Genomic DNA, 26,789 nt, shown 5'->3' with positions numbered 1-26,789 from the left:
AGACCTGCATACACGAGCACAGCTCATCCATACAGCATCACAAATGATCCACGGCAAAACATGCGACTAACTAAAGAGATTGGAACAAAACATTTGTGTGTAACAAGATGAGGGTAGAGCGCATGTATGTATGTATGTATGTATGTATGTATGTATGTATGTATAAATCCAATTACAAAAACGTTGGGACACTGTACAAATTGTGCATAAAACAGATTGCAATGATGTGGAAGTTTAAAATGTCCATATTTTATTCAGAATACAACATAGCTGATATATAAAATGTTAAAAAAGAGAAAATGCATAATTTTAAGGGAAAAATAAGTTGACACATGGCATCGACACATCTCAAAAAAGTTGGGACAAGGCCATGTTTACCACTGCGTGGCATCCTCTCTTCTTTTTATAACCGTCTGCAAACGTCTGAGGACTGAGGAAACAAGCTGCTCAAGTTTAGGAATAGGAAAATTGTCTCATTCTTGTCTAATACAGGCTTCTAGTTGCTCAACTGTCTTAGGTCTTCTTTGTCGCATCTTCCTCTTTATGATGCGCCAAATGTTTTCTATGGGTGAAAGATCTGGACTGCAGGCTGGCCATTTCAGTACCCGGATCCTTCTTCTACACAGCCATGATGTTGTAATTGATGCAGTATGTGGTCTGGCATTGTTATGTTGGAAAATGCAAGGTCTTCCCTGAAAGAGACGATGTCTAGATGGGACCATATGTTGTTCTAGAACTTGGATAGACTGTACAGCATTGATGGTGCCTTTGCAGATGTGTAAGCTGCCCATGCCACACACACTCATGCAAACCCCATACCATCAGAGATGCAGACTTCTGAACGGAGCGCTGATAACAACTTGGGTTGTCCTTGTCCTCTGTAGTCCGGATGATATGGCGTCCCAGTTTTCCAAAAATAATGCAAATTTTGATTCATCTGACCACAGAACAGTTTTCCACTTTGCCACAGTCTATTTTAAATGAGCTTTTGCCCAGAGAAACGTCTGTGCTTCTGGATCATGTTTAGATATAGCTTCTTTTTTGACCTATAGAGTTTTAGCAGGGCACACCGAATGATACGGTCTGGAAGTATTCCTGAGCTCATGTTGTGATTTCCATTTCAGTAGCATTCCTGTATGTGATGCAGCGCCGTCTGCCGGCCTTGACCCTTACACACAGAGATTGTTCCAGATTCTCTGAATCTTTGGATGATATTATGCACTGTAGATGATGATAACTTCAAAGTCTTTGAAATTTTTCTCTGTGAAACTCCTTTCTGATATTGCTCCACTATTTTTCTCTTCAGTATTGGAGTAATTGGTGATCCTCTGCCCATCTTGACTTCTGAGAGACACTGCCACTCTGAGAGGCTCTTTTTATAACCGGTCATGTTGCCAATTGACCTAATAAGTTGCAAATTGGTCCTCCATTGGTTCCTTATATGTACATTTAACTTTTCCGGCCTCTTATTGCTACCTGTCCCAATTTTTTTGGAATGTGTAGCTCTCATGAATTCCAAAATGTCTCATTTTTAACATTTGATATGTTATCGATATTCTATTGTGAATAAAATATAAGTTTATGAGATTTGTAAATTATTGCATTCTTTTTTTATTCACAATTTGTACAGTGTGTGGGTTTGTATGTATGTATAGGTGCTGGTCATATAAGAATATCCTCAAAAAGTTGATCCATTCAAAAAAAATGAAACTTGTATATTATATTCATCCATTACACAGAATACACACAGACTGATATATTCCAAATGTGTATTTCTTTTCATTTTGATGATTATAACTGACAGCTAAGGAAAATCCCAAATTCAGCATCTCAGAAAATTAGAATATTACTTAATACTTATACAAAGAAAGGATTTTTAATAATCTTGGCCAACTAAAAAGTATGAACATGAAAAGTATGAGCATGTACAGCACTCAATAGTTATTTGAGGCTTCTTTTGCCTGAATTTCTGCAGCAATGCGGCGTGGCATGGAGTCGATCAGTCTGTGGCTCTGCTCGGGTGTTAGGAGAGCCCAGGCTGCTCTGATAGTGGCCTTCAGCTCTTCTGCATTTTTGGGTTTGACATATCACATCTTCCTCTTCACAATACCCCATAGATTTTCTATGGGGTTAGGCAAGTTTTCTGGCCAATTAAGAACAGGGATACGGTCCTTAAACCAGGTACTGGTTGCTTTGGCACTGTGTGTAGCTGCCAAGTCCAGTTGGAAAATTAAATCTGCATCTCCATAAAGCTGGTCAGCAGCAGGAAGCTTGAAGTGCTCTAAAACTTCCTGATATACGGCTGTGTTGACCTTGGACCTCAGAAAACACAGTGGACCAACACCAGCAGGTCACATCACTTTGCATGTAAAATAATCAATGCAACTATCAAAAACTGTGTTGGTCTAATACATTTCTTTGAATTGCACTTTGGTAGACTGTTCTTCCTGTCATTCCTACTTAAAATGTAACACGTCATATGATCAGCTGAATTTAAATTTAATTCAAACGAATGAATCAAATGGAACTCTGAAAAACAGCTAACTCTTGTTCTGATAAAGAATAGACAGTGTCGCGCTCTTCAGAAGAACTGCAGGTGACGAGATGAGCCAGTTACTCCAGCAGAGAGCTAAAGCTGCCAGAGAAAACCTCAATACTTGAAAATGTGTTTCTAAAAATTGCAGACGGGACCTATAAATGTCTGCGAAGGGCTGAAATACCAGGGTTCGGTTGTGCAGTTCAGCACCACGCAGTTCGAGTAAACCCACATAACCCACACAAACACTCACTGAAAACCGCTGAGTGGAAAAAAGCACATCTTCATTGGGCCGATTGTTGGACGCACCGGACATCTGTTTTCAGTTAAAGAGCCAGGTTCAGTATAAGACTGTAACCCGATGTAAATCTCCCACATTTCCCTTAGACTGATTTAACTGACCTGGAAACGGCTGGGCATATGGGCCACCGAATGTCGAAAACGTGAGCTCACGCGGTCTGAAAATACAATTAATACCACAGAACCGCGTGCTCAGCAGTCAGCTCACAAATCTGACAGATTTATCGCCCTCTCCTATTGGTTGACCGCGTAACCCCACTTCATTTTGACACGGAGGATAGAGTGACTGCGTTCTGGCGGCCGGTGCAGTTTGATTTGACATCAACCATTATAAGTTTGGTTCCAGCAATGATAGTAAGAGCCACAAACTTCTGTTTGTTTGCGTTGTGTGAGATGATGAAGTCCTGAGAGGACGGAGAATTGTGGTGGGAAGGAGTCGCTCATCTTACACACACACACACACACACGCTCACTAGCAAGAGGTTGTCTGAACATCTATGGATTTTTCAGCAAGTTTGGCCCAAATCATAGGATTGCTTACCCAGACAATTGTGTCCATCATGGGCCAGACGGAAGCCATCGTAGCACGTGCATCTGTAGTTTCCAGGGATGTTGATACACTCGTGAACGCATCCTCCATTATATTCACTGGCACACTCATCGATATCTGTGGTACAAAAATGATCAAATTAAAATATAAATGGGTCATATCACAGGAAAAAAATTACTTTTTATGTGTATTATATATACACAAAGCAGCGATTGAGATCAGTTTGGGGTTTTCATATTTTTATTCAGCAAGGATGCATTAAATCATTATATTAGAAAGATTTCTAAAGGATCAAGTGACACTGAAGACTGGAGTAATGATACTGAAAATTCAGCTTTGATCACAGGAATAAATTACATTTGTACATATATTACAGTAAAAAACAACTGGTCAAATTTTACTGTACTTATTAATATTCTTGCATTTAATGAATTATTGTGTTTAAATGTTGTTTAAAATGCAATATCGAATAATCCTGAAAACAAAGGTATCTCAGTTTTCACAAAAACACAACTGTTTTCAACATTGGTAATAATTAAAAAAAAGTTTCTTGAGCAGCAGATTATCATAGATCATATTATTCTCCATTCTGATTCTCAGTTTGAACTTCAGCAGACAGTGTCTATATGGCTAAATGCATTTAGGTACTGCCACGGGATTGGCTGATTAGATATTTGCGTTAACAAGCGGAACAGGTGTACCTAATAAAGTGGCAGTATATACTGTATGTATCAGGGGCGAAATAAAACAAAACATAGATGCATAGCTTAGCAAATTACATAGATGCCTCATTCGACCAAACCGCACTAATACATACACACATACATAAACAATATATATATGATTGTACCGGGATTTTGACCTTATTCGACGGAAGTAATGGCGTTGGGAACACTAGTTGAGATTCTTCTGATACGAGGTAAAAAAACAAATACTGTTCGTTTTGTGTCAAGACATCAATGTATCATCTTGAGCCGCATGGTTTAATATGGATTTGTATATCTGTGTGTTTTTTACTCTCATAGTAAACACCCCCAATTGACTTGCATTAAATAAGCAACAGTTGGAGTTAAAAATCTTCTTTTGTGTTTTACTGAAGAAACAAACACATCTACATCTTGGGTAAGCAGATAAACATAAACAAATATAAATTTTTGGGTGAACTATCCTTTTAATGGGAAGACTAATTAAAAAAGCAAGTAAACAACACAGCCATTTAGATATCACCGTATTATGTCACATCAAAATCAAACTTGAAAACAAACTAAATGAACTGAAAACATGTTGACTGTGGGGATTTATTATACATTATATATTATTATATATTATATATATGTATTTACATATACATATTGTTTGAATTGTTACTGCATTTGTATAAAAATGTGTAAAAAAAAATTTGAGGACACTGTGGTTTTTTTAAATTGAGGAGGCAAAGTCATATATACTGTTATATATTTTGTGATGTCAGAATGACCATCCTTTTTCATATCAAGATGCCAGTATGTGGAGGTTAGCAAATCACAACAGAGTCTTAAAGGTACACTAGCTTGCTTACTTCTAAGGGCCTTGAAAAAGCTTATAATGTTGCTGATAAAACCTTGACTAACATTATAAGTTGACTTATAATGTCTAAAATATGACCCCTTTATCAATCTGCTCCTTTAACTTGTCCCTAATTAATTTATTTTGGTCAATATGAGCTTCTGTTTGGCGGTAACTGTGGTGATTATAGTGAATTATGCCTTATGTTTGGATGGCGAGAGCAGCTGAATAAACATCTCAGAGTCAGGGAGAGAAGTAGATGTCTGTGGTGGGGGGACGCAGGCCATCCCCTCTCATTTGACGCCCAATTGAGCACTAATTACCCAGACTCCTCAGCTCTGCTTTGTAGTCGTCGGGGCTCAGTGAGTATGGAAAGGCACTCACAGTCTGGAGTACAGCGCTTTATTTTTCTTTATTCCTGAATGCTTTTTATCCCACCTCCAACACAGTACAAAGTCTTTGCTCTTTTCATTTTTATTTTGGTTTTGCATAGAGGCTACCTTGCACTCCATGGAATTACAAGCTATTTTACCTCCACTACTGCGTCTCCGTGTGAGGCCAAGCAATCTACAGGATGAGCAATTCTTAGAAGTGGAAGAAAAAAAAACGCTTTGCACTATTCATTACAGTCGTATTGTTTACGGGTCATTCGTGTCACACTGAGATGATTGTAGTTGTGGATTAAATGTTCTTTCTGTATCCAAGAAAAATACCAAATAGTCTATTAAGACTCAGATGAGTTTATATATTTATATATGTATATATAGATTTAACAATGCAAAACCATGTCTGCATGGATAGGGGCTTGCTGAAAGACCATCTTCTGAAAGAAACATAAGGCTGGTTTATAGTAAACATCACAATTCAATCAGTGAAAAGAGCATCATGGCACTGATTTAACAAGGTGCTGAAAGCATTCTTAAGAAATGTTGGCCCATATTGATAGGATAGCATCTTGCAGTTGATGGAGATTTGTGGAATGCACATCCAGGACACGAAGCTCCCGTTCCACCACATCCCAAAGATGCTCTATTGGGTTGAGATCTGGTGACTGTAGGGACCATTTTAGTACAGTCAACTCATTGTCATGTTCAAGAAACCAATTTGAAATGATTCGAGCTCTGTGCCATGGTGCATTATCCTGCTGGAAGTATGGCTTCTGACATGGTCAGAAACAATGCTCAGGTAGGCCGTGGCATTTAAACGATGCCCAATTGGCACTAACGGCCCAAATTGTGCCTAGAAAACATCCCCCACACCATTACACCACCACCACCAGCCTGCACAGGGGAAACAAGGCATGATGGATCCATGCTCTCATTCTGTTTACGCCCAATTCTGACTCTACCATCTGATTGTCTGAACAGAAATCGAGAATCATCAGACAAGGCAACATTTTTCCAGTCTTCAACTGTCCAATTTTGGTGAGCTTGTGCAAATTGTAGCCTCTTTTTCCTATTTGTAGTGGAGATGAGTTGTACCCGGTGGGGTCTTCTGCTGTTGTAGCTCATCCGCCTCAAGGTTGTGTGTGTTGTGGCTTCACAAATGCTTTGCTGTATACCTCGGTTGTAACAAGCGGTTATTTCAGTCAAAGTTGCTCTTCTATCAGCTTGAATCAGTCGGCCCATTCTCCTCTGACCTTTAGCATCAACAATGCATTTATTTTCTCCCACAGGACTGCCGCATACTGGATGTTTTTCCCTTTTCACACCATTCTTTGTAAACCCTAGAAATGGTTGTGCGTGAAAATCCCAGTAACTGAGCAGATTGTGAAATACTCAGACCGGCCCGTCTGGCACCAACAACCATGCCACGCTCAAAATTGCTTAAATCACCTTTCTTTCTCATTCTGACATTCAGTTTGGAGTTCAGGAGATTGTCTTGACCAGGACCACACCCCTAAATGCATTGAAGCAACTGCCATGTGATTGGTTGATAAGATAATTGCATTCATGAGAAATTGAACAGGTGTTCCTAATAATCCTTTAGGTGAGCGTATATATATATATGTGTGTATGTATGTATGTAGTATGTATGCATGCATGTATGTATGTGTGCATCTCAATCAGCTCCCTAGTTCAGTAGTCAGGGCACTGATCAGGGAGTGAGACATTTTAAGGGCTATCTCAATTGCGGAATCCTTCCAGTGCACTGAAATATTCGCTCCCTAAAAAGTCCCACAATGCACCGCAAAACCCAGGGTGTATCAATGGTCACTATGCTCCCTAAATCGATGTTCTGAAGTGCAAAAATCTAATCACATGAGCCAACTCACTAAACATAATGACCGATAATGACACGCGATATACGTTTTTAAAAACAGAAACCATTATATTATATTTTAGCATAAACATACATTGTTAGACAGGAAATGAACACAATCTAGCTAACATTTATAACAAGCAAAGTATTTATCATAATTAACACTACAAGTAATGTCAGAAAGATATAAGTTCTGCTGTTGTTCATAAACACCAGTAAAGATAGTAAGCCAGCGTCTTTTACTGTCCATACCAGTGCCCAAACTTGTGCACATGATATACTGATTCACGAGCTCGGGAGCTAGGGAACTGAATGAGACATACCCTATGCCTATGTATGTACACATCTATGTACACATGTATGTAGTATGTACGTATGTGTGCATGTTTGTACTTCTTAGTGTATGTATGCGTTTGTGTATGTAGAGAGAGACCGAGAGAGAGAGAGAGAGAGAGAGAGAGAGAGAGAGAGAGAGAGAGAGAGAGAGAGAGAGAGACCGAGAGACCGAGAGACAGAGAGACAGAGAGACAGAGAGACAGAGAGACAGAGAACTTTCTCATGATCTTAAAAACATTTTGATCTGAAGTTTTATGCTTAAAAAGCATGCTATTAATTTGGAGATAAATAAATTGAGCTAAAATTTAAATATAAAAAGATGTAAAGACATAAAAAGCTTGCTAGTTAAGCTAGTAGGGAAGAAGTGTGACCAGCCATGCTGTTCTTTTCAACAGGCGAGTGCTGCTTTCTCAAGGCTAAGGACTGTTATTTACTCCTAACCCACGTTATTTGTAGCAAATAGCTATCAAGAGTTTTGCAATAGCTTTCAGAGGATTAGGATCCGGTTCTGGGTCTTGTCTTTTTTGTGTGAGCAGAAATTCAGCGCGTGGAGAAGTATATTTGAACAACGATGTTCATATCTCCCCGGCACACATTTGTGTTTCCACACCATATCAATGGTTTTACGCGCTTATCCCAGTTTAGTCAGGAGGGCCGTTTTACCGAATCCATACTCTTTCCAATGTTTTGCCTGGGCTTTGGATGTTTGTATCCATAAAGGGTCACATTGGCTAAGTGGATCCAAAAGCAGCACACACCTCTCCAAATACAACTGAGCTTTAAAAACTTCCACGTGAAGGCAAGTGGCCACAAGAAAATAATACTTCCAAAGATATGGCTATATCATTGTACAATGTAGAGCTGTTAACTCACATTGACGTGATTGGAAATGCACACGGCTCTTGGTGGTGGAAACATCTCTGTGTAATTACCAGGCCAAGTCGTTATCGGGAAAGTGTAAGATATTTCATGCTCTATTTCACGTCCAAAGGGTAAAGAATTGAGTCTGTCATCTTTTTAATCTTGCATTTGAACACCTATATCCCTTCCCTCCGGTTAGTCTGAAAATGAAGCCAAGGAACTGTAGAAATGAGACATGTAGACCTTAAAGTGTCTGAACACACACGTATGTACACACAAACACACACGCACACACACAAAATCAACCAGAATGATCTTATTATAGACTACACAGCAAAAACAACAGTTTCTTATGAGTAATTTTGTCTGGTTTCCAAGTAAAAAAATCTCTCACTATCCTTAAACAAGATAATTATATTTGAGAAGCATAAGATACTAAGATGTGAGTTCGGTTTATTTTTCTTTCCCACAGGCAAATTGTTTTCTCATGCTTTAAACCTCAAGTTTGGTTATATTTGTTCTTAAAACTAGAGAAACATTTGGTTACACTTTATTATTTCTATAGACTATTTTGGACATTCTATTAACTATAAATAACCCTCATTAATTTGCACCTACATTTTAAGTTACTCATTAATTTGCAAATCTATGTCAACTAATTTGGTATGTAGCTTATAATTATTTATTAGTTAGGAGAATGTCTAAAGTTAACTATTGGGTACAAGTGTTGCCAGTTGGAGGTTTTTAATTAGACTTAATAAAAAATGTGTGTTATCAATTAATAAAATTTAAAAAAAATCTAACTAATACGTCTACATCAGCGTTTCTCAAAGTGTGGTGGGGAATAGAGACATAACTAGGGGGTCCGTGTATCATCTGATCATTTCATTTCCTGTTTGAAATGGAATAACGAGAACACATAAATCGTCTCGTTTATTCGTTTTTTTGTTTAGTTTAAAAACGAAAAATGAGATTTTGGCTCGATTTTTCATATTTCGTTTGCGGTTTATAAAACGGTTTATGGGTTTGATATTTCGTTTCCACACGTGGGCGGCGCCGAAACGCCTCTTTCATCTGATTGGTCAAACAGCTCCGCCTTCAGCGCGAGCTCTTCATTCTGTCAGGCAGAATACAAGTGCGGGACTGACAAATGCAATTTAATTAAAATACATGTCCGAAAACACCACACACTGCTAACTACACACAATATTTAAAGCAGAAATAGGTTGCTATATGAAAGATGTTGTCACGTAATTCGTGCTGTTGCGATTTGCAAGCGACCCCCATTAATGTGAGCCATAGGCTATTATTTGAGTATGATAGCCTGTTTCTCATTGATAAATACGGTGCAAATAGTCCCGTCTCTTTGGATAAAAGGGAAATGGAAATAAAAATAAATAACAGGCTGAACTGTACATGATAATATGTCTGTGATATTTGCCACTCTCGTCTTTTATTTACATCAAAAGGCAGGTAGGCATGTGTGACATGTCAATAATCAAGAAAATTGAATAGAAATACAGTTTATATTTGTGAATGTGTCTATTCTGTTCACGTGAAAAGAAAGAGACAGAAAAGTGAGAAGTATCAGTAAACATACATTAATTGATACTGACAAAATTAGCAGTTTGGGTTTAATTAAAATCATGTCGGTTGAAGAGCACGACATACCTTTAAAATCGTATTATTTTTATTATAAAACAGATAATAAATAATGAATTGGGTGATGTTTCTCTGAGTTGTCTTTATTAAGTTTGCTTGAGAGCTCCAGCATATAGTCCTATTTAAATATTATTTATTATTAATATTATGAGAACTATAATACTTCACCAAACTCAGCTCAGACCTTCAGACTGGTCTGACTCACTTATATCTTTTCTAACGGGTCAGACTTACTTTCCCAAAAAATCCCATTGACTTGCGTTATCTGAGCAATTAAGGCCGTAATGATTAAAGCTGTCCACTAGAGGGGGCGACAGGATAAGTCTTTTCTACTCACTTTCCCTGTTTGCAACAGTTTAAATGACAAATTAATTTCATTCATAAATAGGCCATATCTGTCTATGAGAACAAGCTTTACACTTCAAGCTGTACAACTTATTAAAACTTGAACACTGCTTCAGAGTTTGCCACTCTTTAGTTTCTTTTAAGATATTCACACTTTTGCATTTAGGGCCTAATGTTTGTCCATCTGGAACTTGCATTTGTAATGAGCGTTATATTTTAAGCCCTACTTGCTGTTGATAAATTTTATTCATGTAAAGAGCTAATGTCAGGGCAAATGTCCTGCAAAGTTTAGCTCGACTATTTATATAGGCCAATGTACACTAAATGTCAGTAATGTACACTTGTAATTAAAAAATACTGTAAAGTATTACATTTAGCAAATCACTACATCACAAGTAATATAACAATATTTTTTTTAAATAAAAATTTGATTGAGTAAACAAGATATTTGTATTTGTAAATATGTTTTTATATTTTGAATTTGTCACTAGGCTTAACTCAACATTGACAGCCATTGATAAATTAGAGAATACGATTTCAAGGCCGTATTCATTCATTATAAAATAGTATCTAAGTATTTTTTGGTGATGATGATCTTGTTTTATATTATATATATATTTAAGGAGGGATAAGTCAAAGTAATTTATGTGGTAACCTTTTTCTTTTTTTAAATTGTCACAGAGATGCTGAAAAAGCTGCCCTTCACTACCTTAAATAGCAAATCGAGTAGCGGTTGGAGGCCTCTCAGGTTTTGGAGAATGTATCCAGACAGATTCAAGACATGGTTTCCAGTACATAGGGAGCAGCACAAAGGGCAAACCTAGCAAGTTCCAGATGGACAAACATTAGGCCCTAAATGCAAAAGTGTGAATATCTTAAAAGAAACTAAAGAAGCGTGGAGAAACCCATCGCTATCTCAGCTAATACAGATAATGATCCAGAATCAAATCTGAGGGAGAAATAAATTGAACAGGAGAAACGGCAACATCAGGACGTCCATCTCTGTGGTATGGACTGTATTTAGTGGCCTGTCAACATTTCTGTGTTTGTGTTTCTGATTCGGTTTATGGACTATTGTATCGGCTAGACCTTAGAAGTAGCAAGCAAAACGGTTTTACACGTCAGAATACTGTAACGTTATACAGAGAACAGCAGTGGAGTAACCGTTAGCGCATTTGAATGACGAAGCACGCGATCGTGTCGTTTACTGATGTTTACTCACGCGACGATAGCCAACAGCACAGACATTTGAAGCAGTTTAACTCACCGGCTGCTTCCAAAGCAGGACCGAACCTTTATCGCTGGGACCGCTCCGTCAAAAACACACTTCTTTGGTATGATTTGGTGAAGTCCTGACAGCAGTGGCGTGTAAATCCACTTTGAGACGCGACTGAAGCGATGTTTTGAAGCTTCCCGTCATTTCTGCGTTCAAATTGGTTCAAATGAAGCGCTGCCTTCCCGGAATGCTGTGCTGAAGCGTTGAAGTCGCTCGACGTCACCCATAGGAATAAAGTGGAGCGCGCCGCGACAGAAGTGTTCACAGACGACTGGATCTGCATCTTAGAGACTGTTTACGGCGTGCATTTCCTCTCTCTCGCTCTAGTCATGCGCGCGCGCGCACCCTACCGGGAGAAGAGCCCGTACGGCCCATACAAGGACCTTCCGCTCTATTTAACGTCAAGTAGACCCATACTCGAAAAAAACTCGCCGAAACTTGTGAGAAACCGGAAGGAGTATTTTTAACACAGAAATACTCCATCAAACGTCCAACATTAGTTTTTGAAACTTTGTCTATGTTTAGGATGGGAATCCAAGTCTTTAACAGTGTAAAAAGCTCAGTATGCATGAAACAGCATTTCACCCCCCCTTTAATTACTAGTTGTTCGCATTTTTATAAATTTCATTATAACTGTCTCGAAACTTTGAGCACATTCAGGGCATGTTCCCGATGAAACATACTGAGTTTTGTAATTGCATATTTAACTGAATACCTGAACATTTTTCACGTTCCGAACGCTTGAGTCCAGTTCAAGTCCGAAAGATTTCTCCCTCAGATTTGATTCTGGATCATTATCTGTATTAGCTGAGATAGCGATGGGTTTCTCCACGCTTCTTTAGTTTCTTTTAAGATATTCACACTTTTGCATTTAGGGCCTAATGTTTGTCCATCTGGAACTTGCTAGGTTTGCCCTTTGTGCTGCTCCCTATGTACTGGAAACCATGTCTTGAATCTGTCTGGATACATTCTCCAAAACCTGAGAGGCCTCCAACCGCTACTCGATTTGCTATTTAAGGTAGTGAAGGGCAGCTTTTTCAGCATCTCTGTGACAATTTAAAAAAAGAAAAAGGTTACCACATAAATTACTTTGACTTATCCCTCCTTAAATATATATATAATATAAAACAAGATCATCATCACCAAAAAATACTTAGATACTATTTTATAATGAATGAATACGGCCTTGAAATCGTATTCTCTAATTTATCAATGGCTGTCAATGTTGAGTTAAGCCTAGTGACAAATTCAAAATATAAAAACATATTTACAAATACAAATATCTTGTTTACTCAATCAAATTTTTATTTAAAAAAAATATTGTTATATTACTTGTGATGTAGTGATTTGCTAAATGTAATACTTTACAGTATTTTTTAATTACAAGTGTACATTACTGACATTTAGTGTACATTGGCCTATATAAATAGTCGAGCTAAACTTTGCAGGACATTTGCCCTGACATTAGCTCTTTACATGAATAAAATTTATCAACAGCAAGTAGGGCTTAAAATATAACGCTCATTACAAATGCAAGTTCCAGATGGACAAACATTAGGCCCTAAATGCAAAAGTGTGAATATCTTAAAAGAAACTAAAGAGTGGCAAACTCTGAAGCAGTGTTCAAGTTTTAATAAGTTGTACAGCTTGAAGTGTAAAGCTTGTTCTCATAGACAGATATGGCCTATTTATGAATGAAATTAATTTGTCATTTAAACTGTTGCAAACAGGGAAAGTGAGTAGAAAAGACTTATCCTGTCGCCCCCTCTAGTGGACAGCTTTAATCATTACGGCCTTAATTGCTCAGATAACGCAAGTCAATGGGATTTTTTGGGAAAGTAAGTCTGACCCGTTAGAAAAGATATAAGTGAGTCAGACCAGTCTGAAGGTCTGAGCTGAGTTTGGTGAAGTATTATAGTTCTCATAATATTAATAATAAATAATATTTAAATAGGACTATATGCTGGAGCTCTCAAGCAAACTTAATAAAGACAACTCAGAGAAACATCACCCAATTCATTATTTATTATCTGTTTTATAATAAAAATAATACGATTTTAAAGGTATGTCGTGCTCTTCAACCGACATGATTTTAATTAAACCCAAACTGCTAATTTTGTCAGTATCAATTAATGTATGTTTACTGATACTTCTCACTTTTCTGTCTCTTTCTTTTCACGTGAACAGAATAGACACATTCACAAATATAAACTGTATTTCTATTCAATTTTCTTGATTATTGACATGTCACACATGCCTACCTGCCTTTTGATGTAAATAAAAGACGAGAGTGGCAAATATCACAGACATATTATCATGTACAGTTCAGCCTGTTATTTATTTTTATTTCCATTTCCCTTTTATCCAAAGAGACGGGACTATTTGCACCGTATTTATCAATGAGAAACAGGCTATCATACTCAAATAATAGCCTATGGCTCACATTAATGGGGGTCGCTTGCAAATCGCAACAGCACGAATTACGTGACAACATCTTTCATATAGCAACCTATTTCTGCTTTAAATATTGTGTGTAGTTAGCAGTGTGTGGTGTTTTCGGACATGTATTTTAATTAAATTGCATTTGTCAGTCCCGCACTTGTATTCTGCCTGACAGAATGAAGAGCTCGCGCTGAAGGCGGAGCTGTTTGACCAATCAGATGAAAGAGGCGTTTCGGCGCCGCCCACGTGTGGAAACGAAATATCAAACCCATAAACCGTTTTATAAACCGCAAACGAAATATGAAAAATCGAGCCAAAATCTCATTTTTCGTTTTTAAACTAAACAAAAAAACGAATAAACGAGACGATTTATGTGTTCTCGTTATTCCATTTCAAACAGGAAATGAAATGATCAGATGATACACGGACCCTAGGGCCCTATAAAATCAGTTTTATTTTTTCCCAAATTCCGTTTTATTTTTTCCCAAATTCCGTTTTATTTTTTCCCAAATTCCGTTTTTTCCGTTTTAATTTTTGCAAATTCCGTTTTTTCCGTTTTAATTTTTGCAGATTCCTTTTTTTCCGTTAAAATGTTTGGCAATTCAGTTTTTTTTTTACCCTTTACTGTTATTTTGGTGAAAAAAGAGTGTGCTTTTAATGTTAATATAATAGAACATAAAACAAAAAATAGGAATGACCTTAAATTTATTGAGGTAACAAACATCACATTTACTTTTTAGGACAAATATGATATTTGACATAACACTGCACTTCAAGTACTTCAAATATTAATGGTTATTAGCTTTAAACTTTCCGGTAAAATAAATTATAATAGTTTATATAAGTTAAAATGAAAGTGCTCCAGTAGCTTTTTCTTTCAAGTATTTTTTTTTTAAAAAGAACTAAAAAAATAAATCATAAGAATCATCTTTTACATACAGTACTATTAAGTAAAACATTTAAAGCTGAAAATTAACATTAAAAAATAACATTTCACCATGAAATCATGTAGTGAAATGTTCTGTGTGTTTAACAATCACCGTTATGATATCCAGAGCTGTGAAAAATAAAAATACACGAAAACACGACACTGCCAGAAGTTTTCCCCCAACTTCAAAGGCCCCTTTAAATGATTAAAACTAGATGCTTAATTTTAACTTTAAGGTTACTTATCATGTAAACTACCCATAGGCTACAGCATGTTAAATGCATGTTTGGAACAGACTAACAGAGGGGAAAACGGTCGCATTTGCAGCAGATATGCATTGCTGCCTAATGTGCCCATTATAAATCAAAGCACGAGATGACAGGGGTCGAGCAGAACACCGGAAAATCTGACAGAATGGACAACATTTGTCTGTCTGTGCAATACACGAGCCGCGGTTCAGGTGCTCGCGCGACCAATGCTGCCTGAGCACAACGAGCGCGCGGCTCCCACTCTCCATACGCAAAGCTGCCTGCGCGTGCAGTGTGAAACCGCCGTTAGCGTCGAGTTTCTTAACTTTTTCGCTGCCGAAAGCAGAGCCGTGGAGACCAACTTCGCCATACTTTCATTGTTTTGAAGGGCGAGCTGAAATGACGGGAGGGGTTGTGTCGCGGAGATTTGCTTCCCCCCTCCCGTCTGCACTTTCCTCAGACATACGTTCTTAACCCACACGACACAGAATTTCATTACAAATATGTACAATTCCGGGGAAATCTGCGTTAACACTAGATTCCGCGTTTATATGCAGATTCCGCGTTAATATGCCAATTCCGCGATTCCGTGATCGCGGAAATTATAGGGCCCTACATGACAAGTGGGGCGCGACAAACGGAAGGAAATGTGTTAATTTTTTGCGCACATCTCTATTGACCTTTTGAGCGGTCCTAAATGGGATTTTCATTTATATGCCCAGATTCAAACGGTGGGAAGCTTCTTGACATACATCATGCAGTGTTTTCAACCACATATTGTTTATTTTAGATTTAATTTAATAGGTAGCATTTAAGTTAGGGCTGCACGATTAATCTAAATCGAACCACAATCGCGATTTGGCTTGTGTGCGATTATGAAAGCTCAAAGGCTGCGATGATTTTAATTCAATAAATAAATGCCCAGTGTGTTAGCGAAGAGCGGCTCTGTGATAAACGCTGCTCCGTCTGAAAGACTGCGAGTTTGAGTCGCTTATGACGTGCGTTTGAAAAAGCAACACAAGTCAAACATCTTCACAAACTAGTGAAGCGTTCATAAACCTGTTCAACAAAAGACAACGTTTAATAACATGTTTTACCTCAGTTCATATCGTCAGTCGAGTGTGTGTGAGCTGATGTGGCTTCTCATCACAGTGAGGCAGACGAGGCGTTATTTTATAGCATTCTATGTCGATCAGCACTGCATTATAATACACTTTATTACTATGAAAATACCCTTGACTGCTTGAAGAACTCAAATACACCACATTTGCTGCAGTCGTGTTTATTGTCGTCATGTTTAATCTAAAGCGTCTCTATCTTCTGTTTACACCGCGTTAGTTTCACATCATGGATTTCCTGAAAACTAACGTCAATTACTTCCTTTGAGGCAAATGTGGCGTTTTCCGCTCGAGGGCGTCCTCTGGCTTTCAGTATGAATTAAAAACTTTTGGGTAATCAATAATAAGAAAATAATGCTCAATACATTTTAAAACTTAATAAACTTAAAAAATTTGTTGGACAATCCTTGTTTTTCTTCAATGTACAGGAGTTTTTTCCCCCACAGTGGATGCACAAGAGGTTCATATTTCATATTAAAGACAGACTTTAAGAATAACTCCTTAGGCTTAGACCTTTCTAATGTTTTTAGTCATAGGCTGTCTGCATATTAATAGGTAACCCAGCATTTTTTTTTTTTTGTAAAAAGTTTTCTGTAAAATATTTAAAAAATAATAATAATAATTAGTATTAGTATTATATTGTTATATTTATTCTGACCTACTCTTTTTTTTAATTATGAAAATGTTATTGTAATGGTAATATTTCTTTTTTTTTTTTAAATGTTTGCAGTAATAATAATCATAATTATTAATAGTCACATTAATATAAAAACACAAAATGTTATATACACACACTTTTCATTTGTAAAAAAATTATTATAATAATCGCATTTTAAATCGCAATCGCAATTTTACCCAGAATAATCGCAATTATATATTTTCCCCAAATCGTGCAGCCCTAATAGGGCTTGGGCGTCATGATGTCATTACTTGGCGTGGCGGCCATGTTGATGGCATCCTTTACTGCTACTCGGACTACTGCGCACTGTTTATAGACGTACGCCCTCTCAGTCGTGTGTCTTAATTTGATTATTTTGGCGTTATTTCAACTATGGTAAACCGTTGCTGCATTTTGGGGTGTAGCAGTGCAACACAATCACCATGGGAAATGTCGAAACTGGATTAACTTTCCACCGCTTTCATGCTTGGAGGCGCAACCACGGACAAGAAGTAATAACAGTACGATGTGCAAAAAGCAAGAATTGTCACACAATCAGATGTTTTTTAGTGTTTATTTGCAAGTAGTGCAACCTGAGAACACAGAAATGTGGAATGCTTCAAGGTAAAAGGTTACAAATAAAAAATAAACACAGAAAACGGAGTGCAAGTTGTTGCACTTTATATAACAATTATAAATACACTTTTTTTTAGATAAATTCTTTCAATACTATATAAGCAAATAAATAGGTATCTATAAAATAACAACAAAAGACAAAAAATGGAGGAAGTGCAATTTCTTATATAATAATAATATATACGTTTCGGTTAGACTTTATTTCGATAGTCCACTTTAAACATTCTACTAACTATGTACGTTTTCAACAGCATGTCAACTAACACTAAGAGTATTAGTAGACTGGTAGGTTATGGTTATGTGTTGGGGTTCGGGTTAGTAGAATAAGTTGAATTGTAGTTGCAAAGTTACTTATAGTCAGTAGAATGTCTGTTGGGACCAACAAAATAATGTTTTCGTCGTCGTCGGTGCTCCGCTCTTTCTTTGGAAATTCATGTGGATCCAAAACTTTAATAGTTCCGATTTTGTCTCTATATTGTCTTTTGTCGCCTTCCCTATTTAACGTATCACGGTAAATTCCACATCCCTTTTGGGATTTGAACATGTTTTTTCTTTCTCCCAACTCTGCTTCTCCTCATTCGACTTGCTGTATGTTTACTTTCGCGAGGCCATCAACATGGCCGCAATGTCCCAGAATGCAACGTGGCGCCCAAGCCCTATTTAAATACATAAGTAGGCTACTAGTAAAACAATACATTTAGAGTTTGTAGAATACACACTGGTGTCTATGGAAGCAGCAATAACAATCCTTTCAAATATAATTGGCCGACATGTTTTTTTTTTTTTTTTTCATATCAGATACACAGTGTAAGTAACTATAAAGTTTACTCGATTCTTCTCCCAGTTCACCAGTCACTTATCCAGGAGAAGCTGAAAGCCCATCTCACATTATAGATCAAAATCAAAATCATTTATAAAGGTTTTTAAATGGCAAAACACACCCACATTTGGATTATTAGATAGTTGATGACATGGTAAGCAAGTTTGTCAATATTTTGAATAAAAAAGAAAAAAACGTAATAAAAGCGATACATCTGTCATACAGCGATATTTTGGTTGTGGTGGGTCACATAATAAACATGACGCGCTGCCATAGAAACATTAAAGGTGCACTATGCAACTTTCCGTCCACTGGAGGGCGCCTATTCAAAACAAATGCGTAGTTTGATGACGCAAAGTGTGAGCGCAGCATCTTGGGAGATGTGGTCTTCTCATCAGAGCCGGTGGAAAATAGGACTCGGGCAGAAATCACGTTCATGCATGCGGTTATTAACGTTACTGTAGTCTAAAGCAGAGCAGGACCGAGTGTTGTGGACCTGAGCACAGCTGCTGGAGCGATTGTTAAACAAATACCCGCCTCGCGAATACCGGGACTTTTATTATGACGGGACGGGACACAGTCGCCGGGCGCCTGCACAGATCCGATCTTCCGGTTATGATTTTGAGGTAATGTAGCTCTGTTTATCATATTAGATACATTTAAGTGTGTTTAAAACGATGTTATGACGTTACTCCGTGCGTTCACTTGTTCACACTGCTAAGAGGAAAGCGCTCCTGCCAAATAAAAGCCGAAACCGAGGGTAGCGCAAATATGACGCAATTGACAGGCGACTTCCTCAAACGCAATGCTGAAACGTCCCGATCCTTAGTTAAAATAGCATTTTTCTCACAATTTATAAATAGTTGGAAATATCTGGGATATTGTAGGTACTCAACTGAACAAAATATATAACACCGGCCTAGTGGTTTTTGGATATTTTACTGCAAAAATACTACATAGTGCATCTTTAAGGTGAAACGTTCTAAAATAACATTGCCTTAAAAAAAACTCTCACTGGAAGTCAGCTAAAATATATTGACTGTACACATGAAAGGTTTAAATGTGATGTTAATAAAATAAATGTTAACAGGCAAACTTAAAGCCTAGATAATTACCATTTTGTTGGGGCGATTGAGGACAAGTGGGGTTTAGAGCCCTTCTCTGCCTCCAAAGTGGGGAATGGCAGAAAAAGTTTGAGAAACACTGGTCTACATGATAGGACATTTGAGTAATTACAATAAAATAAAATAAAAACTTTCCCTGCCAATTACTGAATTTCCCAGCTTTCTGTGTTTTTACTATTATTTGGTAGGGATGCTATTACACATCTTCTGAAAGACTACAGAATTTCCACCTCAAAACACATGCCAAAAATTTGCAGAAACAAGTGATAAAATAAATGACTTATACACGCTGTAATCTTGGTTCTCACTTTTTGTTCAAAATGTTTTTTGGGTTTTTTTATGAAGCGTATTCACATTCAAGTGTTTGAACTGAGTTTTTGTGCACACAGTCTAAGAAAAAAACTGCCTATACTGGTAAAAATCCACTCACTCATTTTTTATAATTCCCATATATCAAAAGCAGTCTTCATACAAGTTGATTCAGATTCCAGTCAATCATTTTGCCCTGATTGCTTCACAAATTAGGGGCTTTTCAATGCTGGATTTTCAAAAAACATTGATTCTGAAAGACGGGTCAATACCGACACTGGGCACAAAATTCCGATCTGAACAAAGTTACATATGTTGTGAGCCCTTCCAAACTGCCTTTCTGAAAGAGCTTGTTGGCACTTTGTATGGCTAATGTTATTAAAGCTACCAATGTCTCTGCCTGTTTTCACTCCCGTGCATTCAGAATTTTGGTAAATACAAGTTTCCTTTTGAAACTTTCCTTTTGGAACGCCCTTTGAAGCCCACTTCAATGCGACGAGCTTGTAATCACGACTTTAAAAGTGGGAAATATGACATTTCTTATAGCACATGAAGGCACCAGGGCCCTCATTTATCAACAGTGCTAGAAAAGGTTCTAAATTTCATCCTATGACTGAAATTTAGAATGGTCTATGTACAAGAAATCTATATTTACCAAACATGTGCGCGCACAGTTCCAACGCACATGAGTAAGCAATCATTGTTGATAAATCCCACATGTGCCTAAGTACCATGCTCGTTCACGTTCATTAGGATTCGGAAACACCTTCAATGAACCATATATGGTCATAACACTTCCCTTTAAAAATCCCGAGATTGTGTTTTTTCCTCATCACAATTATGGCAAAGAAGAGGAACTTCCAAACAAAGAATGAGTCACGCAACGACGTTTAACAACAACAACAAATTTGCATCACAAATGATTTGCACATTAACAGAATGAAACACTTTTCTATTTACATCAAGTTTTTTGGTTGACGGTGCTTTTATGGTGATGTGGGTGCAGTCTATGGCTCCAATAATGTTGGATGGGAATCTGGTGACAGCTTGAAAGCCCCATTTTATTTCAGCTTGTTGAGGATTTCAGTAAGGGAACAGTAGGTTGGGTCTAGATTGGGAAATGATTGCATCCAACATTTGACGCTTTAAGGCTTAAATGCTTTTTATGTGTAGTATCGATATTCTACCACTAGATTCTCTGCATAAGCATGCTCAGAGGTGTGCTTATATTTACGCACATTTCTGCGTTTGAAGTCCTCATGAAATCAAAATCGACCCTATTTACTTTGCTAGCACATATTACAGGTCTTAGAGTAAAAGTAACTTCCGGTCTGGAAACGGCGTTCCTTCTCAGCTGATGTGAGTTTGGCGGCTAACGGCCGTTTCACACCGCAAGCGTGAGCGGCGCGTGAGCAGCGCATATTTTTTTCAGCGCCCATGTTAATCAATGAGTGCATTCACACTGGGAGCAGGAGTGTCGCATGAGCGAGCCTATTTTTGCTGCGCTGCTGACGTTCCTGACGCTCAATTAAAGTGAAAGCACACTTTTAACGGACAAAATAAATGTGATTTCACACAAAAAGTGCCTAAATTGCACACAGGAAGCACGTGTAGTGTATTTGAACAATAACTGGAGTATGTCAGAGAAGAAAACGAAGAATAAAAAATATCTGTGGAAGATTTTAGCAATTTAAACTTGTTTTAATTATTCAGTTTGGGTGAGAGTATGGTTATGATTATAAAAAATAAAGTAAACTAGCCAGAAAATGTAACAAACTCTCGTTTAGTTTAGTATTTAATACTCAGACAGGTAAAGGCTCTCGGACTGCAGCTGTAGTCACGGTGTAAAGCGAAAGCACGCTTTTGATGGACAAAATAAATATAATATCACAAAAGCGCTCAAAATGCACACAAGAAGCACATGTGGTGTGTTTTAACAATAACTGGAGTATGTCATTAAAGAAACGAAGAATAAAAATCATCTGTAGAAGATTTACCCATTTAAACTTGTTTTAATTATTCAGTTTGGGTGAAAGTATTATAAAAAGTATAGTAAACTAGCCAGAAAATATAATAATTTATTTTAGTTTAGTATTTAATACTCAAGACAGGTAAAGGCTCTATCATTGTGGGAGCCACTGCTGTGACGCTGCATCAACGCTTCCAGTGTGAATACACTCGCGCGTCTGCAGCTGCAGTCACGGTGTAGTTACGCTGAGGCACTGCTCACGCTTGCGGTGTGAAACAGGCGTTAGGTTTGAAAATGCTGAACCCCTCCCCTCCAACCGTTAGTCTGCTATGAGATGGAGAGGAGGAGCGCTGAGGTAAAACCTGTGTTATTCTTTATGAAAATACATCACAGCACTGTAGAAAACTCACTTGCTACTTCCGGTTCCAGGTGTAGCCTGGCAAGCCAGACCCACATCAAGATGTTTGGTCTGGAAACTCACCATTGACAGCTCAATCTGAGGGCCGGGATAAACGGTTGTCTTTCAAACTCCCTCTGCACGTAATAAGCGCCACAACTAGGGTTGGGAATCGTGAGAAATTTTCCGGTTCCGGTTCCGGTTCCGGTTCCGACTCCGCCTAACGATTCCGGTTCCATTAAAATTATTAAACAAATAGTGGTAAAGGAAAAAGGCACAATACGCAACTTTAAACAATCCTTTTTTGTGTTTATTACTTGCTCTCAAATGAATTTACAGGTTGGCAATGTCAAAAAAATCCTGTACTATACATATATTACAGGATTAATCGAGCCATATGGAATTTATGGAGATTAAAATAAACATGTTCAAATTTACACCTCTGAAATTGTCTTATTACATTTTCTCTCTCTGTTTTAGGGATGTTAACCGATGACCGTTTGACCCATGGTTGACCGTATCAACGTTAACTGATCAAAGTTGTCGGTTAAAAAAAAAAAAGTGATCTTTAAATTAGGCTATTATACAGTGGACTAAACGCTACTACAGTTAGCCGTCTCATTATACAATCTTTTTGTGTGAAGTGAACATATCCCTCGCACTCAATTTTTCATAACTCTCCTGTTTGTACTTAATAAACCAATAAAAACATTTGGGGCGAGGTCGCAGCGTTTGCGCGCTCACAAGGTTTGCAAAAAGTAAACAGGCTAAAACACTCGAGGTTAGAGCCAGAGCAGACGACAGTATGAAGCGTCATTCCGCATAAGATGGGCTTACATTTGGAAATATAATATCTACATTTCAGTGGTAACAAGGCGTTGATCGTCTTTCTTTATTATTGTTAGCACTAACTTACCTCGAACTAAAGCGGCATCTCTTCAGAGCTGTCATTTTCTTAAATGAGCCGCGGCGATGTTTCAAATGAGCTCATAACGCTAGACAAATGCCTTTATTTTCAACACGATCAGCTTGTACCCAAACCATTTCGAAACTAATGAGCCATTTGTCCTCTGATTACAAACAAGCTCCTCTGCGCCGCGTTTGCGGGACTCGCGCTGTGGGGGATTTTAAAAAAGTGACGTGAGGGGAAGGGAGGCGGCAGCGCTAAGACAGTGTGTGTGTGTGTGTGTGTGTGTGTGTGTGTGTGTGTGTGTGTGTGTGCGTGTGTGTGAGAGAGAGAGAGCACGGGAGTGCGGGAGTGCGGCTCGCGGCTATGCTCCCAGCGCTTCGCACACACATTGCTCCAGAACCGTTTTCGGAACCGACACTCAGGAATTTCGCGCGGTTCCGGTATTTTTCAAAAATCAGTATCGGTTCTGCATAAGAACCGGTTCTCGGTTCCCAACCCTAGCCACAACCAACCAGAGCAACGTGAAGCAGAGCTCGTTGACAGATAAATCTTTCGCCGTATCCGGTTGGCAAAATTCTGAACACATCTTCCCTTTTTAAGAATGACTTCAGTGCCGTTCTTTGTTCTTTTCTCAGAGAAAAGCTTAACTCCAAGTCTTCCAGAGTTGCGGTCAAAGCCGATTCGAAAGACCGCCGTTCGCAAGCTAATGTGTTTACTAGAAGCACACAAGCGCAACTCTGCCATCATGTTAAGCCCCGCCCACCGACTATGAAATTGGCCAGACCAGAGTTCGGTTTTTACAGCTCAGACGTGTATTGAGATTAGATTTGCTGCCGCTAGGGTGCGTCTAGATTTCTAGGCCAGGTAAATCCCACACTTTGCATGAATCTGTTCTCACGCACTCACTACGCACAGATTTGTGCGTACATACTGTTGATAACTGAGGCCCCAGGAGACCAGCGTTATATCATAATTATCCCGCCATGCTCACTGAATGCATAATTCATAAACACGCATTTATTGTGCAAAGTACAGTCAGATGACTGAACATTTGAGGCTGAACTCCGCTATGACAAATTCAATGTATGAGATTGTCTGAGCTGTATTCCTCACAATCTGGATGGGCCAATCATGTCGTGTATAGAGTCGGCGGGCGGGGCCATAATGACGACGGCCGAGTTGCGTTTGCGTGCTTCTAATAAACACAGAAACTGCAAACGGCGGTCTTTCGAATCAGCTTTGACCGCGACTCTGGAAGACTTGGAGTTAAGCTTTTCTCTGAGAAAAGAACAAACGGCGGCACTGAAGTCATTCTTAAAAAGGGAAGATGTGTTCGGAGTTAAGCCGACCGGATACAGCGAATGTTTAATCTATCAACGAGCTCTGTTTCACCTTCGTTGCTCTGGTTGGTGTAGCGCTATCCTATCGCGTGCAGAGGGAGTTTGAAAGACAACCGTTTATCCCGCCCCTCGGATTGAGCTGTCAATGGTGAGTTTCCAGACCAAACATCTTGATGTGGGTCTGGCTTGTCAGGCTAGCAGTTTTTGTGTGTATCCCCTTAAATGCAAATGAGCTGGGGCTCCCGGCCCCTTTTAAGAAGAGTGTGGATTGTATTATTTTGCCGTTGCCGGTATGCTGGGATACAAGAAGGCTTTTTAACATAGTATGTTTAATAGTTCTACTCCAAAATAAGACGAAAATATAAATACATTTTTACATCATATTCTAAATGAACAGAATCAGGTGTATTCTGACCTCATAAGTCCTACATGTTTTTGTATCTTGAGAGTTTCTTACCTTCACAGTGCTTTCCATCACCTTTGTATCCTGATTTGCAAATGCATTTGTATGACTTGAGGGTGTTCTGACAGATGGCATCTATACTGCAGCTGTCCAGGGTCTCGGCGCACTCGTCCACATCTGCTGAGAGACAAGGAAATCAAAAGGCTTAGAAGAGCTCGAGCATGCTCTATTTTGAGAGAAAAGGACAAACGTTTTTGCCTCAGGCAAGTACATTGAAACACTCGAGCAAAACTTGATGATCCAGCATGGAAGAACAGCAATGCAACAACAAATACATTTTTACAATTCTACCAAAAACCATGTCAGAGGTGGAGAGACAATAAAACCAGCATCTCCAAACCGGACCTGGGCGGAAAACAGAGCTGTTCCCAGTTAAGACATAATTCTGAGGCCTTCAGCATCTCATATTCCTGTGACCTCTGGGACTAAAGCCAAACCTAACATTTCCCGCACTAGGATACTTCACCAGCGCTCTGGCATTTCCTGCAGTTGAGCTGGTGCTACGTATCGCTTTGACTCAACCGTAACAACAAAAATACATTCTGTCCTCATCAAAGGTCAATAACATTGTCATGGTTACCCTAACAAAAGACTTTCTTCTAATACTCTTTTTCTTCAGAAAATATACAAATCTAATGTTAAATCTACCATGAATCACTGTTGCAATCCATGAGTTAAAGTGACTAGATCTTTATTTTTCTGAACAAAAAGAGTGTTATTCTTTATGTAACATTTAATAGGATGATGCTAGGGTGCTGTGTGTGTGTGTGTGTGGTTGCCAAGGCATTGCTTTGCAGTTGCTATGGTTTTGTGGGCGGTTCCTAGAGTGTTGTTATGCAGCTACTAAGGTGTTTTAGCTGATTCCATAGGCATTACTATGCAATTTTGCTGCCAGTTTTTATTGCCATGCAATTGCTAAGGTGCTTTGGGGTGGTTGCCAGGGTGTCACTATGCAGTTGCTAGAGTGTTCTTGTTGGTTGCCAAGAAATTGCTATGCAGTTACTATGGTGTTTTACTATGGTTGTCAGAGCATTTCCATGTACACTAGCTGCAAAGGTGCTTTGCAACTAGTGCTAGGCAGGGAGTTGCTAAGGTGTTCTGGGTGGTTGCCAGGATGTTGCTATGCCGTTACTATGGTGTTTTTGGGTGGTTACCAGCGCATTGCTATGTAGTAGCTAATGTGTTTTGGGTGGTTTGAGTGCTATCAAAGGAGTTGCTAGGGTGTTCTGGGGGGTTGCTAGAACGTTGCTATGTAGTAGCTAAGATGCTTTGAATGGTTGCCAGAGAGTTGCTAGGGTGTTCTGGGTGGTTGCCAGGATGTTGCATTGCAGTTTGATGAAGTGTTCTGGGTGATTGCCAGGAGGTTGCTATGCATTTGCTAAGCATTTTCGTGTGGTTACAAGGACATTGCTATACAGTTGCTAAGTTGTTTTGGTGGTTTCCAGGGTGTTGCTATGCAGTATCTAAAGTGTTTTGGATGGTTGCCAGGGGATTGCTATGAAGTTGCTCTGCAGTTTCTAATGTGTTCTGGGTGGTTTCTTACTGGCCAAGTCATACCACCCCGCCATAAATCAAATTATGCTGTAAATTCTGATAGCTCTCTGGCAAGTATGCATTGAACATGAGGGTGTGAATCAGACTAAACTACAAAACTGTTTGGCATTGGCTGGGGGGCGAAAAAGTGATTTCACATGGTTTCAACAGTCCAATCCATCTCTCTCCTTCTGCAGTCCATCACAATACAGTTCTGTCTC

General features: G+C 38.6%; 1 protein-coding gene across 4 annotated transcripts in view; it reads right to left on the bottom strand.

Annotated features, from left to right (window-relative positions):
- scube3 (signal peptide, CUB domain, EGF-like 3) overlaps window positions 1–26,789 on the bottom strand; it is a 208,840-nt gene that overhangs the window by 128,832 nt on the left and 53,219 nt on the right. For 2 of the 4 annotated variants that reach the window (XM_067445543.1, XM_067445545.1), the window contains exons 2-3: window positions 25,030–25,155; window positions 3,378–3,503 (exon numbers count right to left, since the gene is read on the bottom strand). In XM_067445543.1, coding sequence (XP_067301644.1) covers window positions 3,378–3,503; window positions 25,030–25,155 — 252 coding nt within the window. The remainder of the gene's footprint in view (window positions 1–3,377; window positions 3,504–25,029; window positions 25,156–26,789) is intronic. The other 2 variants (XM_067445544.1, XM_067445546.1) reach the window with 1 other exon arrangement.

This window comes from Pseudorasbora parva, chromosome 6 (assembly GCF_024679245.1).
Source record: "Pseudorasbora parva isolate DD20220531a chromosome 6, ASM2467924v1, whole genome shotgun sequence".
NCBI classification, from domain to species: domain Eukaryota; kingdom Metazoa; phylum Chordata; class Actinopteri; order Cypriniformes; family Gobionidae; genus Pseudorasbora; species Pseudorasbora parva.
The sequence above is the reverse complement of the archived record's forward strand: the minus strand, read 5'-3'. Positions and strand labels throughout refer to the sequence as shown.